The sequence below is a fragment of the Eubalaena glacialis genome, chromosome 14 (assembly GCF_028564815.1).
Source record: "Eubalaena glacialis isolate mEubGla1 chromosome 14, mEubGla1.1.hap2.+ XY, whole genome shotgun sequence".
Taxonomy (NCBI): domain Eukaryota; kingdom Metazoa; phylum Chordata; class Mammalia; order Artiodactyla; family Balaenidae; genus Eubalaena; species Eubalaena glacialis.
Genome location: NC_083729.1, coordinates 60434595 through 60451772, shown reverse-complemented (window position 1 = coordinate 60451772; position 17178 = coordinate 60434595). Strand labels below are relative to the sequence as shown.

General features: G+C 34.4%; 1 protein-coding gene across 2 annotated transcripts in view; it reads right to left on the bottom strand.

Annotated features, from left to right (window-relative positions):
- GMCL1 (germ cell-less 1, spermatogenesis associated) overlaps positions 1-17178 on the bottom strand; it is a 48963-nt gene that overhangs the window by 23583 nt on the left and 8202 nt on the right. For both annotated transcript variants that reach the window (XM_061210671.1, XM_061210670.1), the window contains exons 4-9: positions 16179-16276; positions 13702-13814; positions 12670-12735; positions 10872-10956; positions 9170-9260; positions 6225-6362 (exon numbers count right to left, since the gene is read on the bottom strand). In XM_061210671.1, coding sequence (XP_061066654.1) covers positions 6225-6362; positions 9170-9260; positions 10872-10956; positions 12670-12735; positions 13702-13814; positions 16179-16276 — 591 coding nt within the window. The remainder of the gene's footprint in view (positions 1-6224; positions 6363-9169; positions 9261-10871; positions 10957-12669; positions 12736-13701; positions 13815-16178; positions 16277-17178) is intronic.

Here is a 17178-nt window from a genome sequence, read left to right as displayed (position 1 = left end):
AATCTTTCAGTAAGTCGTATGAATGAAGGAAATCACTCTGGGACACTATATAGAATGAAAAGATCAATGATGCGCTAAGGGCACCCTCAAGAAGTTAAGAGGTGGGCAGAGTAAGAGAAGCTTACAAAAGAAAAAGAGAAGGAATGGTCAGAGAGACAGGAAAAGAATCAGGAGAGTACAGTATTTCTAAACTAAGGTAGTACTGTAAGAATTTCAAGAAAAAAACTAACAAACCATGATATAAAATGCTAGAGAAGTGAAAATAAGACTAACATGAGGCCACTAGATTTTACAAACAGGACAAACCTAACTTTTGCTAGAAAGTTTCAGTGAAATAGTGGGGCCAAAGACAGACTGAAGTGGGTTGAGGAATGACTGAAAGGTAAGGAGATGGAGACAGCAACTCTGAAGAAGGTGATTATAAGGGACAGGAGCAGTTACCATGAAGGGGACTCAGGGTCAAGACCGGGGGCCGAGGGGCGGGGGGAGGGAGGGATTTGTTTTGTTTTTTAATAAGAGATTTGACCACACTTATAAGCTGAGGGAGAACAGGAGGGGGTTGAAGATACAGATTATTAAATGACAGTGCAAAATTCCATAATAAACAGGAAGTGATAGGATTATGAACACAGCAGAAGGTTGGCTTGAACAGGGAGGGAGCACCTCAACCTCTGGGACAGGACAGGAAGGACAGGTGAAGAAGCCCAGGAATCTAAACAAATTTTTGCCTGATTACCTTGCAAAAATTTATAAATTTATATAAAATTTATATAAAAATTTAAAGGAGAATTTATATAAAAAAATAGAAGGAGAGTTCCCATACTGACAGCGAGGTTATTGGAGAGGAAGCTTGAACAGAGTGGCAGAGGTTTGATATATAATTGCTGAAGCAAATGAAAAAGAGGAATGACCAAGTAAAAGTAGTATATAAGGAGTCCCAAGATCCAGGCTTAGCATTGAAATATGAATTTGCAGTGGCACCAATACAAAAGTTATAGAATGCTCTGGAGCAGTACTCAGCACAGAGTAGAGGGTATAGAAACAAAGAAGGTTTTAGTTTTAGAATTTTGTAAAGTAGAAGGACAAAGAGTTGAAAGCAGCTGTGAAAGAGAGTGGTCCAGATGATCTAACATGAAATCCAGGCCTGAAAGGAAGAAAAGGCAGGAGGTTTGGAAGACTGGCAGAAAATGGAGGGCTTAAAATGGACTGGAGGGCTTCCCTGGTAGTGCAGTGGTTAAGAATCCGCCTGCCAATGCAGGGGACACAGCTTTGAGCCCTGGTCGGGGAAGATCCCACATGCAGCGGAGCAACTAAGCCTGTGCGCCACAACTACTGAGCCTGCACTCTAGAGCCTGCGCGACACAACTACTGAAGACTGCGCGCCTAGAGCCTGTGCTCTACAAGAGAAGCCACCGCAATGAGAAGCCCCCGTACTGCAATGAAGAGTAGCCCCTGCTTACCGCAACTAGAGAAAGCCCGCGCGCAGCAACAAAGACCCAACTCAGCCAAAAATAAATACATTTATTTATTTATTTATTTTTTAAACATCTTTTTTGGAGTATAATTGCTTTACAATGGTGTGTTAGTTTCTGCTTTATAACAAAGTGAATCAGTTATACATATACATATGTTCCCATATTTCTTCCCTCTTGCATCTCCCTCCCTCCCGCCCTCCCTATCCCACACCTCTAGGTGGTCACAAAGCACAGAGCTGATCTCCCCGTGCTATGCAGTTGCTTCCCACTAGCTATCTATTTTACGTTTGGTAATGTATATATGTCCATGCCACTCTCTCTCTTTGTCCCAGCTTACCCTTCCCCCTCCCCATATCCTCAAGTCCATTCTCTAGTAGGTCTGTGTCTTTATTCCCGTCTTGCCACTAGGTTCTTCATGACATTTTTTTTCCCCTTAGATTCCATATATATGTGTTAGCATACTGTATTTGTTTTTTTCTTTCTGACTTACTTCACTCTATCTGACAGACTCTAGGTCCATCCACCTCAATACAAATAACTCCATTTCGTTTCTTTTTATGGCTGAGTAATATTCCATTGTATATATGTGCCACATCTTCTTTATCCATTCATCCGATGATGGACACTTAGGTTGCTTCCATGTCCTGGCTATTGTAAATAGAGCTGCAATGAACATTTTGGTACATGACTCTTTTTGAATTATGGTTTTCTCAGGGTATATGCCCAGTAGTGGGATTGCTGGGTCATATGGTAGTTCTATTTTTAGTTTTTTAAGGAACCTCCATACTGTTCTCCATTGTGGCAGTATCAATTTACATTCCCTCCAACAGTGCAAGAGTGTTCCCTTTTCTCCACACCCTCTCCAGCATTTACTGTTTCTAGATTTTTTGATGATGGCCATTCTGACTGGTGTGAGATGATATCTCATTGTAGTTTTGATTTGCATTTCTCTAATGATTAATGATGTTGAGCATTCTTTCATGTGTTTGTTGGCAATCTGTATATCTTCTTTGGAGAAATGTCTGTTTAGGTCTTCTGCCCATTTTTGGATTGGGTTGTTTGTTTTTTTGTTATTGAGCTACATGAGCTGCTTGTAAATCTTGGAGATTAATCCTTTGTCAGTTGCTTCATTTGCAAATATTTTCTCCCATTCTGAGGGTTGTCTTTTGGTCTTGTTTATGGTTTCCTTTGCCGTGCAAAAGCTTTTAAGTTTCATTAGGTCCCATTTGTTTATTTTTGTTTTTATTTCCATTTCTCTAGGACCTGGGTCAAAAAGGATCTTGCTGTGATTTATGTCATACAGTGTTCTGCCTATGTTTTCCTCTAAGAGTTTGATAGTGTCTGGCCCTACATTTAGGTCTTTAATCCATTCTGAGTTTATTTTTGTGTATGGTGTTAGGGAGTGTTCTAATTTCATACTTTTACATGTACCTGTCCAGTTTTCCCAGCACCACTTATTGAAGAGGCTGTCTTTTCTCCACTTTATATGCTTGCCTCCTTTATCAAAGATAAGGTGACCATATGTGCGTGGGTTTATCTCTGGGCTTTCTATCCTGTTCCATTGATCTATGTTTCTGTTTTTGTGCCAGTACCAAACTGTCTTGATTACTGTAGCTTTGTAGTATAGTCTGAAGTCAGGGAGCCTGATTCCTCCAGCTCCATTTTTCGTTCTCAAGCTTGCTTTGGCTATTCGGGGTCTTTTGTGTTTCCATACAAATTGTGAAATTTTTTGTTCTAGTTCTGTGAAAAATGCCAGTGGTAGTTTGATAGGGATTGCACTGAATCTGTAGATTGCTTTGGGTAGTAGAGTCATTTTCACAATATTGATTCTTCCAATCCAAGAACATGGTATATCTCTCCATCTATTTGTATCATCTCTAATTTCTTTCATCAGTGTCTTATAATTTTCTGCATACAGGTCTTTTGTCTACTTAGGTAGGTTTATTCCTAGATATTTTATTCTTTTTGTTGCAATGGTAAATGGGAGTGTATGAGAAGCCCACGTACCACAATGAAGAGTAGCCCCCGCTTACCGCAACTAGAGAAAGCCCGCGCGCAGCAACAAAGACCCAACTCAGCCAAAAATAAATAAATAAATAAATAAATAAATAAATAAACAAATAAATTTATTTATTTAAAAAAAACGGATTGGAAAGCAAACACCAGTGTAAAAGGAATGAGACTATGAACATGCTAGCAGGTTACAGCTTGCAAACTACTGGATTTCTCATGCTGAGAAATTCTGGGTTACAACAAGGTTCATAGGTGGCAAGTGCTTAATGATCAGCAAAGATAAATGTTACAGGAGTTGAGGTCAAATCACTAGGAGGCTAGGGTACTTAATGGAATGATAATATGGACACATTATGTTACTGAACAGAGGTAGAGAGGCAGACAGAAATTAAGTGCCCAAGTCTTAATGAATGTGGAAGAATGACTAGGGATCAGAAGAGAAAGAATAGAGGGTGAGTTGGATCATATGCAACAATGATTTGGAAAGGGCACTGAGGGGGCTGGGCCCATTACTATCTGGCCTCCTAACCCTTTATTAGCAGGGTGTCTTAAGAGACAGAAAGTCCTCTACAGAGGGAAAATAGTCTCTTCTGGGAGAGCTAAATAAATGGAGAGAAGAGATGGAAGACATGAGAGGACATAAGAGAAAGGTCAGGGAGGAATGGCAACAAGAGAGGTCAGAGGTATCAAAGGGAAGGGAAGTATGACAATGAAAGCATGGAATGAAACACACATAATGATCTGACCTAATGTAAATCTAATTCCATGATATAATGGAATCAACTGTGCTTGACAGAGTTAAATCCTAAAATACAATGCTTCTATACAAAATCCTGATTTAATTTGGAATTAAACATATTTCTATTAAAATTTTAATTTAAATTTAATTTTTTCTATTTTAATTTCTATTTGAATTTAATTCTGACCTAAAGATGATCAAAATGTATGCATTAAAATTCCCCAGATTACTGAATGCATAACTTTGAATAATGTTAACACGTGTTTGGCACTATTTCTGAAAAATGATCAGTCAATTTTAGCTAAGCAATTGAAATTATTTTCATTTATTTCAAATCTAGGATACATTCCTATGGAGAGCATTTACCAATGTACCTTAAAAATGTGAGCTGTGTGGCCACTTTCTGCCCTCTCACAAACAGCATGGGATATAATTTTAATTTATACCCTGCTTTTGAAATGATAACTTTAATTTGGATATATAGGAAAAACTATTTGTCCATTTATATTCTAAAAGGAAAAAAAAATGCCCTCTACTGTAATTTTAGGTCAGGAAAAAAAATGGCTGAAATCTGGTCAGAAATTTAGGATATAAATTCTTTTTAATTTTATACTAAATAAAATATTTCAGACTAGAAATACTTGTACCCATTTGCATTCCAAAAATATAAAGCTTATCCACTTGCGTCACAGAAAACACCTAAATTAAACTACTTTAGAACAGACTTTATTTTTTAACCTCTTTCAAAATTCATTTCTAGAGAGCCTTAAAAGCAAGTATGATTAGAGTGGGAGTATGTAATAGGCCTTGGCATCTAATATTACACCATTGCTAGGGTCTGGTGTATAACACATACTATAACTATTACAGAACTGCTATACTATAAGGGAACATAACCTTCAAGAGAAACTGTGACTTAGAAAACAAACAAACAAACAAACAACAAAAAACCCCCAGACCCACGACCCACACAAACGTAATACATGGGAGGGAGGGAGATGCAAGAGGGAAGAGATATGGCAACATATGTATATGTGTAACTGATTCACTTTGTTGTAAAGCAGAAGCTAGCACACCATTGTAAAGCAATTATACTTCAATAAAGATGTTTAAAAAAAAAAAAAAAAAAAAAAAAAAAAAAAAAACGTAATACAAATGATTTATACAAAATTAACCCAAAAAACCACTGTCTATAAACCTGCCTAGAGTGATTTTATAAAAACTGCATTATTTTAAAACTACCAGAAATGTTAACTCTGGGTTTGTTTTCCATTCAATACTTTTGTAAATAAATTACAGATTTCAGTAACAATTTAAATCTATAAACACACAGCTATATTAAAAACTGAGGTGTCAAAAAAATTACAACTTTCAGACAAATCTATACAAATTTACAAGTCAATCTTCAAACAAATTCTATTTTCTGTTTCTTAAATGCAAATATAGTACTAAACTTAATCCTACACAAGCACTAGATACTTAACTTAAAAAATTAAATCAGTAATTGTTTCAAAATTTTAAAATTTTAATTGGCAAAGATATTACATTTGCTTTGACACAAAGTCTTAAGTAGGATAAGAAAAAAAACAGAAAATAGCAAATTTAAGGAGTATTAATAGAAAAAGCAGTTGACCTCTAAATAGTACTTCAAAAGTCTTTTTTATTTTATTTAATTAATTTATTTTTTTTCCAAAAGTCTTTCGAAAGTCTAGTCCAAAATAGTGTACTGGTTAAGCAAATTAAAGAACACACACATTATAGAATACTATATAGCCATTTAAATGTTCTGAAGAGTATTTAATGATATGGGAAAATACTCACAATATATAATGTGAACACAGAAAATTATCTATATGGTATGATTCTGCTTTGGTATAAAAATGTATACCTTATTGGAATTAAGGATAATTTCTATTTTCCTCATTATTTTTTTCTATGATATTACTATTATAATCAGAAAGATATTACTTAAAATCATAATTTCATCATGTTCTTACCTGAAGGTACTAGAGAATCTTGTTCGATAATTCTCGCAGAGGCCAAATCACTGATAATATACTGTAACCTTAAATGTCTGAATACTGACACAAATGGTTTTCCTTGCTCAGTTTCAAGGAAGGTCATACCTTCAAAATCTGTAAAAGAAAACAAAAAAACAGCTTAAATTAAATACCCATTCTTTTCAAATCAATTTATTTATTCCTACATGTTTTTATGGGCAGGGACACACACACACACACACACACACACACGTCTATTAGAATACAAATAAGCTAGTTTCAAAGTTTTCAAGGATTTTATAAACTTTGGGTGTGTGGATAAAAAACTTGGGGAGATTTAGAAAAAAGCCCCAGGAAATTAACTTTGGTCCTAATTAGACCCTTGGGCTGGGAATTCAATTGACACCTTTCTGGAGTTTGGAGCTTACAGAGCAGCAAGGTGGGAAAAGAAGGCTTGAGAATGGTGGTTAGGGTTCAGGTATCTTTCCAGAATCCCACCACTTCAGTGGAACTCTAGAGCCCAGAAGCCTCACTCAAGGGTCTTCACAAGATACACAGGACATGGAACATTTCTTGGGATCTTTCTAATTTATGCTTTAGTTACATGTGATGAACACTAGTTAATACATTAATTCTCTATTAAAATACAAAATAAGATACAAAGACATTGTAGCCATGGATTTGCAACACAAGGGTAGTATTTATTGTTAAAATAATTCAAGTTTATCAATTTTTTCTTTTAGGGAGAATTTAAGGTTATTTCTAAAAATACTCTCAGTTGCATTCTAATATGCTTTCATGAGTGGGAAGGAAAGATCTGGAGTTACTGCTATCAAGCAGAGACTTGTACATAATCCCTAGCCTGTTCTCTATTACAAGGTATACCCATGGCAGTGGACTCAGCCTTGTTGCTATTAAGGATAGTAAATAAAAGAAGCAATCCCTACATATAATTGTGCAGAAAAATTCCGCAATTTCTATTGTTCTGATGTCCCTGACCCATATATATCTGAAAAGTCAAATAATTAAGAAAACCTAAGAGAAATATACTAAAATACAGTGGGTGAGGGGACCACGAGTGATTTTTTGGTCTTATTTCCTGAGTATTCATCACTTTTATAATTTAAAAACTGTATGAAATAAACCTATAAAGTCCTCACTGAAAAACAACTTATAAAGTCCTCACTGAAAAACAAGGGCATCAGACACACATTTTGCCTTATGCAATAAATGTTTCCCTGAAAAGTTATCTTAAAATGTATACTTTTACACTACTGAGGCTGGGATGGAGAGCCTGGAGCGGGAAAACCAGAAGGGGACCACAGCTTCTTATTCTAGTTTCTGCCACTTAGGCTACAGAATAATTTCTCTCTTGATGGACTGCTGCAGTTAATCCAACTGGAGCTCAAATGAGCATAAATTTATGTCAACATTTACCTAACATCTATTGTTTCCATTGAGTCCCTTTGTCCACCCCCCCCCAAAATAGTTATTTATTTATTTTGGCTTTGCTGGGTCTTAGTTGCGGCATGTGGGATCTTCACTGTGGCATGCATGTGGGATCTAGTTCCCCGACCAGGGATCTAACCCAGGCCCCCCCTGCACTGGGAGCATGGAGTCTTACCCACTAGACCACCACGGAAGACCCCCTTTGCCTTTTTAGCTTCTCCACCGTCCTTATCTTTTTCAGCTTTTATCTCTGTTTTTTAAGTTAAATTTTTTCCTCTACTTTTTTCCTTTATAATTTCTCAAATCCCTCTTTAAATGCCATAATGTAGCTCTAAAGTATAATTTAACATAGAAGTTTAGCATTTTGTTCTTCAAGCAAATCAAGTTATAGATTTTACTGATATGGTCATTTACACATTTTTGGTTCATGAGCTTGAAGGAAAAATAATTAGCTAGTAAATCTCACTACATAAAATAATTCTCAAAATTTATTTAAACAAGACAAAAAGAGCACTAAATTTTAATATAAGAACCTCTATTCATCAAAAGATACGTTCAGAAAAGTAAAAAAAAAACTACAAACTGAAAGATAAATGCAACACACACTTATGACAAAGAATCAAGAATATATAAAGAATGCCGACAAATCAGTAAGAAAAGACAAATACAATATTAAAATAGGAAAAAAACCTGAACAGACATTTCACAGAAGAAACATATGGCCGATAAACACACAAACAGGTGTTCAATCTCTTTAGTTTTCAAGGAAATGAAAATCAATACCACAATATGAAATAGTTCAGTAACAAAAAAACAGGATGATATATTGTCCAGTGGTGTGCTGGATCTGGCTTGTGCCGGCTCACAGGAGCTGATGGTATGCATTTCTTCCCAACTCCACATTCAGTGGTGTCACGTTAGTAGCCTGAAATTAGTCATGCTGGGAGAATTTGTATCATGAAAATTTTAAAAAATGCTACAAATAAGTGATTATTTTTTCAGAGAGGCAGCTTACCAGCACATCACTATGTCACGCATTCATGTTAAGACGTGCAAAATGCCATAACATTAAACATTTAAACATTTTTTAAAAGCAAAGTCAGAGGGACACAATAGGAAAGAAGCACATGAGCAGACTGAAGTTACTAATGTTCTAGTACTTGAAGATTAGTTCACTGAGGTTCAATACATAATTTAAAAAAATGAAAAAGGTGGCCATGCGTGGACCAAAAATGACAGTGAACTACGAAAATCGTGAACTAAGGATTATGATTTTTATCCACTTCTTTGCATCTGAGGGCCATTAAAATTTTGTTTTTTCTATATCTGTTTTATCCAGTCTCAATTTTCTCAGTGTAAATGAGGAGTTGAATTAGATCATTGCTAAGGTCCTCTCCAGCTCTAAAATCCCCTAGGTTTATCAGGGCCTGATTTTAATTAAATTTCAATTTAAAACAAAAAAGACAAGTTCTCAATAAAAATTTCAGGCATACCTGTTCTCCTCTTAGAAAACCAGACATCTGTTTCAGTCAAAAGCTGTTTTAAAGATCCATTCCAAGAAGGCACAAGTTGAAGGAACATCCACTAGGTTAAAAAAATAAATTAAAAAAATTACAAGACTTCATTTAGTTTATGATTTTACATTTTCAAACTGCTTCCTTAAAACATAATATCTAAAAAATTTAATTTCCATTTTACAAGCAATTGAAAGAAGTAGAACTATCACATGGTATGCTCAGAAGTCTTAAATTCATCATGGCATTAATCATGGTCCAAAGATAAAAACTAGATGAGTATATGATAAGGAATAAGCTAATCCCTGAAAAGTACTTATGGTCTCAAACACATGGTAGTTATAGTATTAAAAAGGTAAATGTTCTATGTGTGTGTGTGTGTATATATATATATAATATATACACACTATTATATTACATATATAATATACTACATATATATATAATATACTAATTTATTCTACTCACCAATTAATTCAGTTTCACTACATACTACGTGAGATTATAAAAGAAAGAAATTAAATATGGGAAAATGGAGTTTCTTATTGGCTTATTGTTTCTTATTGCTGTTGAGACAGTATACAGAGTAATGAAGAGCATTACTGTTTTTTAAATCCTAGCCTTGTCATTTTATAGCTAGGGAAATTACATCACTATGTAATCTGGGCCTTAATTTCTTCATTTGTAAGATGAGCATGATAATATGTCAATGTCACAGGACATTAAAAGAATTAATATGTGTAACATACTTAGAGCAGTGCCTGGCACATAGTAAGCATTCATCAATAATTACGGGAAAGAATGAATACTACCAGTGGCTCAGAGATAGAAATGGACTGTCTACCCTCCTTTAACGACTGGTTAACACAGTTACTAAACTTCCCTGAGGAAAAATAGTAATAGAGTCTCATCTCTATCATAAGACAAACAATCCCAATGATATAACCTAGAAGGTGACTATTCCCAGTTTTCACGACCACTTTAGTCTAGACTCAACTACACTGTGAGTGTACTCAACTACATTTTTGTCCCATGTTAGCTAGGGACAAAAGGCTAAAGGCAAAATTATGCAGTGGGAAAAGCAAAGGACTAGAATTCACAGACCTGGGTTCTGCCTCAAGCCTGCCACTTAACAACTGTAAGAATTCTAAGTTTTACCATCTACAGATCAAGAGTAATAGCCAATTTGTCTCTTCAGAGAGTTATGAAAACAAAATTATATTAAAAATGTTGAAACCTTTCAAAAGGATGAAGTGAAGTATATGCCTGAAGTACAAAAGACCTTTAAAAGAATTTCAACATTCTCTAGAAAAACGTGTGAAAACTTCATCATAAAGTTATTAATTCAACTAAAGCTCAATTTTGCAAACATTTCTGAAAAACATATAAAACATTTAACATTTCTGATTATGTAAATAACAACATGTTAACTGTTGAAAAAAAATCTGGGAAAAAACAGAAATGTATTCTTAGGAGAGGAAAGTATAAAGAATACCACTGAAATCAATCATGATATCAACTCCCTAAACATAAAGACTTCTTAACATTTCGGCATATTTCCTTTTACTTTTCTCACATTTACGATCGTTCCCTTACCACTGGACACTAGCTGTTTCCAGCTTTTCACTATTATAAGCAATGCAGTGGGGATATCTTTACACACATCATATTATGGCAATACCTTTTTAAGGGCTGTGTATACATCCATCTCCACTTGCATCACAAATAAGTTAGATGAACCAATGAGTTGTTTCATGACATTTATACTAGAAAAGATAAAATAGAAGTAGTGAGCCTCTCTTCATGCACAAGCTAAAAGACCCTGGTAGAACTGAAAACTTTAAGTCTTTTTTATCAAAAGAAAATGTGGAATTAAAAATTACATCAGTCTTTTTGCCCAAGACAAAGAATCTATCTGAACATAAGGATACTTTTAGTTCAGACAGTATGCTGTGAAAGGTCTTTTCTTGCACTGACAGGGAAACAAGAGCTTTGCTGTGCTAATTAATCAAGTTAAAGCAAGGTCCCAGTAAGATAAGTTTTAGTATGCTCTGATAAAGTGGCAGCCTTCCTCTTTTTTCTTTCCCCCTCATTCAATTAAAAAAAAAAAAAAAAGACACTTGTCAAAATTCACTGAAAGAAATATATCTTCAAAGTCTATCTTTCACCTCTAGGCTTAAGAGAATTGCTTAGTCATAAAACATGTTTTTATTACTGTTAAGGAGATTAAAATCAAGAAATATGTATTAGTTTAAATTTAGAATGGAAATAATATCACTAGCTGTTTTTTCTTTTTTCCTTTTTCTTTCCTTCCTTTAAGCCACAAAAAGCCAGAAGAGCATCTGGGGCTTTAAGATGACCACTATGATTTATCTTCCTTTTGAAAAAGCTCAATGAGAAATTATAAAAAAGTGTTTCTAATGACTTTTAAACCAAACATACTGCAGAGCTTTGTTTATGCCTTGATATCATTAGGTGATGATTTTTTGGTAGAATAATGCTTCTCAAACTTTTCTACCAAAGTACCTCTTAAGGGCAGAGGAAAGGAAAGGACCCAGGAATCCAGGAGTAGGCTAGCCATAAGAATAACATTTCTATTAATTTTTGTATTTCATCTTGTAAATCCAAAGAAACTTAATTCTCTCTATTCCACAATGTATTTAAACATAAAAATGTTTACTTCTCTCCTACTCCTCCCCACACCTCCCCCCAAAAATCATTAAAATTGACATCCCAGTAAGCTATGCAGTGTTAAGGCTTTGGTTTTGCACATTTCCATCAGAATGCCACACATTCCTAGGGACATTTGTACCCTTGTCTCAGAAGCACCACTGTCAAGGAACTGCAAGCCTGAAAGTGACTACATAGTCTACTGGCCTTTAAAAGTTCATTCCCACTCTGAATTTCTTAGACCCAGGGCAGATAAGTTAGCTCCATTATTACAAATAAGCTCCTAGAGGGCAGAGACCATGACATAATCACCTCTGCCTCCTTCACAGCCCTTAACAGAGTACCTTTACACACAGTAGACATTCAGAAATTATTTGTTGAAAGAAGGAAGGAATAATAAGCAAACTTAATTCAAAAGACCAACTTAATTGTGAATTTAATTTCACTAAACTTAGCAAAAAGTTTAAAGCAATTTCCTCAAATGTAATTTCTCAATGGGAAAAGATGGTTTTTAAAATAAACTTTTAGATTCTCTAAGAGCCCAGCAAAAGTGAGGTAACCCTTTTTCTATAGTTTTATAGTAGCAATGAATTTTTCCATTAAAATTGGTTAAAGGAGTAGTCATAATATACATTGTATCATTTACAACAAAGAAAAGAAATTTGTGTAGCATTTTTTCAATTCATGATGTAGTCAAGATACCTTTCATTAAATTGTTCACTTTTTCATAAGCAATATATTTTTACTTTATACAAAAATGTCTTGCATACTTTAACAAATGATAATAAAGTTATTTAAAATTCAAGTACCTGAGTTCTTTAAAAAGTTCAACATTCTGGTGAGTCATCAGATTGTTTAGAAGCCATTCAAGGCACCTGAAATTAAAACATGAAATTATTACATTATATATCATGTATCTATGATTTATTAAGTAGTACTTACAGTTAAAATAAAAAAAGAATATTAATCTTGCTAGGACATGCGCAAATTTTTAAATTTAACAATTGGAAAGTTAGTATTGTTTTTGTCAGCAGTTAGTAAGGGAATATTCCCTTTATATTAAAAAGAGCATTTCTAATTAAGAAAACCTCATTTTCAAGTTTGTGTTAAATGGTTTATGAAGGGGTTTACATACTTCTATTACCTTCTTTATAATTTGAAAATGGGTACTGCAATTCTCAAGAATTAAAAACATTGCCAGTAGTTGCACTGATATACAGTCAGCCCTCGGTATCCGCGGGTTCTGTATCCATGGATTCAACCAACCGAGAATTGGAAATATTGGAGGAAAAAAAAAATAATTCCAGAATGTTCCAAAAAGCAAAACTTAAATTTGCCGCAAGCCAGCAACTATCTACATAGCATTTACATTGTATTTTTAACTATTTACATAGCATTCACATTGTATTAGGTATTTATAAGTAATCCAGAGATGATTTAAAGTATACAGGAGGATGGTTATTTGCAAATACTACACCATTAAATAAGGGACTTGAGCATCCGCAGATTTTGGTATCCACCCAGGTCCTGGAACCAATCCCCTGCGGATAGTGAGGGACGACTGTAATGGCTATTATGCCTACTGCTTAAAAAAATTTAATAGAGATGTGCTGTAAAGAGTGGCCATAGTTTTTATAAGCATGTATAACCCACCCACAATCACAAAGACCACACTTCTGAGGAATTTACTAATTAGTCCAAATGTAAAAACAGACCTTTTATAACAAATTCTATCCTCCCTTTTTTTTCTTTCTTTTTTATAGCTATACATTCTCTTAAGAAACCAAAGCAGCCAAATTCCCTAAAGCAGGATAAAAGGAAAAACAAGAAAGGTAACTCACTTTTTCTTTACAGAATCCAGTCCATAGGTCCCTGCTGATGTGTAATAGCCACATACGGTTTTCACATTAATTGTTTCCTTCATTGTCTCACCACACTGCTGTATTAAACCATCCTGTAAATATAAATAAGCACTGGAAAGGCCCATTTCACATGGGAAAAATAAGCTCTGAATATGTGCTTTTACATATTAAAAAGTAAAAAAAAAAAAAAAAAAAAAGGAAGAAAGAAAGAAAAGAAAGAAAACTCATTAAGTGCAGCAAACCTAAGTCTTTTTATAAGTCCAGTAAAAATACCTAAAAAAATTCAGCAAGTATTAAACTAAATACTTGGAAGTGAAAATGGAAGGGAGGAAGTAAAAGCAGTAAGACAGAGGTGAATATTGCTATTCTCTTTCTTTTCTGTCCTTCCCCTCTCTGGGACTTTTGCAAATTTAAGCAGCATTCTGTCTGTTTTGCCTGTTCTTTTAAACCTAAGACCTCTTTATATAGTCAGATGACCATGTGATGGGCTAGGTAAGTAAACACTATGAATCATCAGAAAGTTTCTATTAAAGTTTAAAACACCTATCAATACCTAAGAAATACACCTAAAACAAATATATTATTGTTTAAAACTTGCACTGAATTTTTAATCTAAAATGTTTATATGGAAGATTTCAAATAGCTAACTTTATTTAATATATGGAAAGGATCCGGTCATTTTTTACTCAAATTTCTGAGATATATTCATCATGCAAGTGTATTATTGTTAAATAGTTAAATCATAAAGATAATGCAGAAAGTGAATTAAGAACGAAACCAAAAAAGGATTAAAAGTTAAAAAATAAAGTATAATTATTGGAAATAAGTATTGAAAGGATCAAAACATTTATAAAAATCAAATTACCTCAGCCAAGGATATTTAGCAAGCTATTAACTAATACTTAAAATAAATCAGTATACAAAAGTCACATAAAAAGAAACTTAACTTTTTAAAATGATCAAAATAAAATGTTGACTCCACTGGGATTTTACACTTACCTGGAAGCCATTCTAGACTCCTTCCCTTTCCTTTTAATATCTCATCTGTCACCAAGTCCAGTGGATTATCCCTGCTTAACCTCTCCAGTAACCAGTTTTCCTCTCCATGCTTTTTGCTACTACCCTCATTTAGACCCTCCTGTGGATTACTGCAATAGGTTTTTTTTCATTTTCTTCATATTTAATGGAATGTACAGTAATTTTAATATATCTAGTATAATTCTCCTAGATGTGGCAACAAATTTTTAATGTTAATATACCTTGAGTTTTTTTCTCATCATTATTTCTCTAATTTATTTATTTTATAATTTTTATTGGAGTATAGTTGATTTACAATGTTGTGTTAGTTTCAAGTGTACAGCAAAGTGAATCAGCTGTTGGCGGGAATGTAATAGGTTTTATACTCATCTTTCCTTCAGTTCACCCTTCACACTGTTCCCAAAGCATTCTGAAATATAACTTTGTCTTTCCCCTGATTAAAACTTTCCAAAAGTACTTATATGTAAAGTCTCGACTTCTTAAAAGGTATTGATTGAGGGGCTTTCGTGATCTGGTCTCTGCCTCCCTCTCTCCAACCCTTCTTATATTCTGTGCTAGATCTATGTTCCACTCAGATTCTCTAATCCTCCATTGTTTCATATTTCTAGGTCTTAGTTTTCTGTCTGAAATGTTCTTCCTTCCCCTCTCTTCTTACTTCACAAGATAAATACATTTTCAGTTTTTAAGGCTCAACCTCAAACACAACTTCTTTCTTTGACACCAACAGGTTAAACCAACCACTTTGTGCATCCACTAAATCCTACAGAAAGTTTATCATCACATCTATAATATTGGACAGCTCTTACTTTACCTTTGAGTCTGTATATCAACCCTCCCTCCCCCACTCTACACACTCATTATATCGTGAGCTTCTTAAAGGTGGGGATTATATCTTTATTTACCTTTGTATCTCTATGCCTAGCTTGACACACTGCTCAATACACTTCCGATGAATGAACAAATCTGTCATTCTACCAATAGATTATACACATTTAGGTGGTTTACACACAATTATTTCATAATTAAGAAAACATTTACATAGTAAGCACTCAGTGTTTTCCAAACCCATGAACTATATGAATTAGTAATAAGCCACCTGCTTAAAACAGTCAAGATAAGTCATTAACAAATAGAAATCTGTAAATGGATTTAAGACAAGTACCTTCCTTCCACATTATAGTCATTCTAAGATATCCACACAGAAATAGCTTGCATTCATTTTACATAGGCATCGAGACCGCCTCATTTGTAATAAACTGCTTTTCATTAAACATTTTAAATGACTTATCATGAATGGAATATTTATACATTTCATTTAAAAGTTATAAAAAAGCTAAGTTTTATTATTGTTTTTGGAACAGATACCTTGAAACAAAGATACAAGTGTGATCCTTTTTTTCAGTACTATGCATACTTACCAACTGCAGCATACAAGCTGCTGCCAAAATGGCAATAACTCGACTGGGCTTTATTAAGACATCATCTCGGTACAATGACCCAAATGCCACCTGCAGTGCTTAAAGCAAAAGTACACAGGTAGAATGAAATAACAATTATAGCTGTAAGAGTATTACAAAAATAACAATGACAGTCTTCATACACTAAGACATATGTCTAAATCTAGTATGTACAGAAAAGGATAAGATTAGTATCATTAATTAAACAATTAGTAATGGTTATGGATTGATGGTGCTAATTTAATAACAATGTTATACATTTCCATCTGTTCTACCAAATCATGCTGGATTCTTCTACATCTAATCTTGACATTAGTTAGTGGTCAGAATTAAGACACCCTTGGAAAAAGTTTTATAAAGATATCCCTGAGTAAACCAATCATTAAGTACAACCACACAGACCCAATGATAATCTTAACCCTGGTGCTTTCAGTGCTTTACCACTGGGGAGTGTGGAACAGCTCCTGGTCCTATGCATGCCACACTCTCACCCAGCTGCCACAGCTATTTAAGTCTGTCCATCCTTTTCTCTACTGCCATTCTCATGCATGTCCTACATGGTTTGCTTTATAAATATTCTTTTCTGTTTGCCTATGAGGTGAGTACTGGGTACTTCCACTTCAGCTATCCAAGACAGGAGCAGGAGCACGAGAACAGGAGTCAGAAGACCTACAGTCTGATCTAGGCTCACTAAACTGCTCTGAGACCTAAAATAAGTCTCTTAAATCCTCTGGACCTCAGCCTCCTCATCTAAGGACCTTATAGCTCTAAAACAATACTGACTACATGATTCATATACTTATTCCCAGAAAAGGTCTTCATATACAGGGAATAATCAATGAATAATGTTTATTGGCTTATTGTTTATTGGTCATACTCCTCCTTTCTTCACTCTATATCCTCTATATCCCAGGCAGATATATTTACAAACATGAAGTAAACAGATTGATAAGGCTGACAT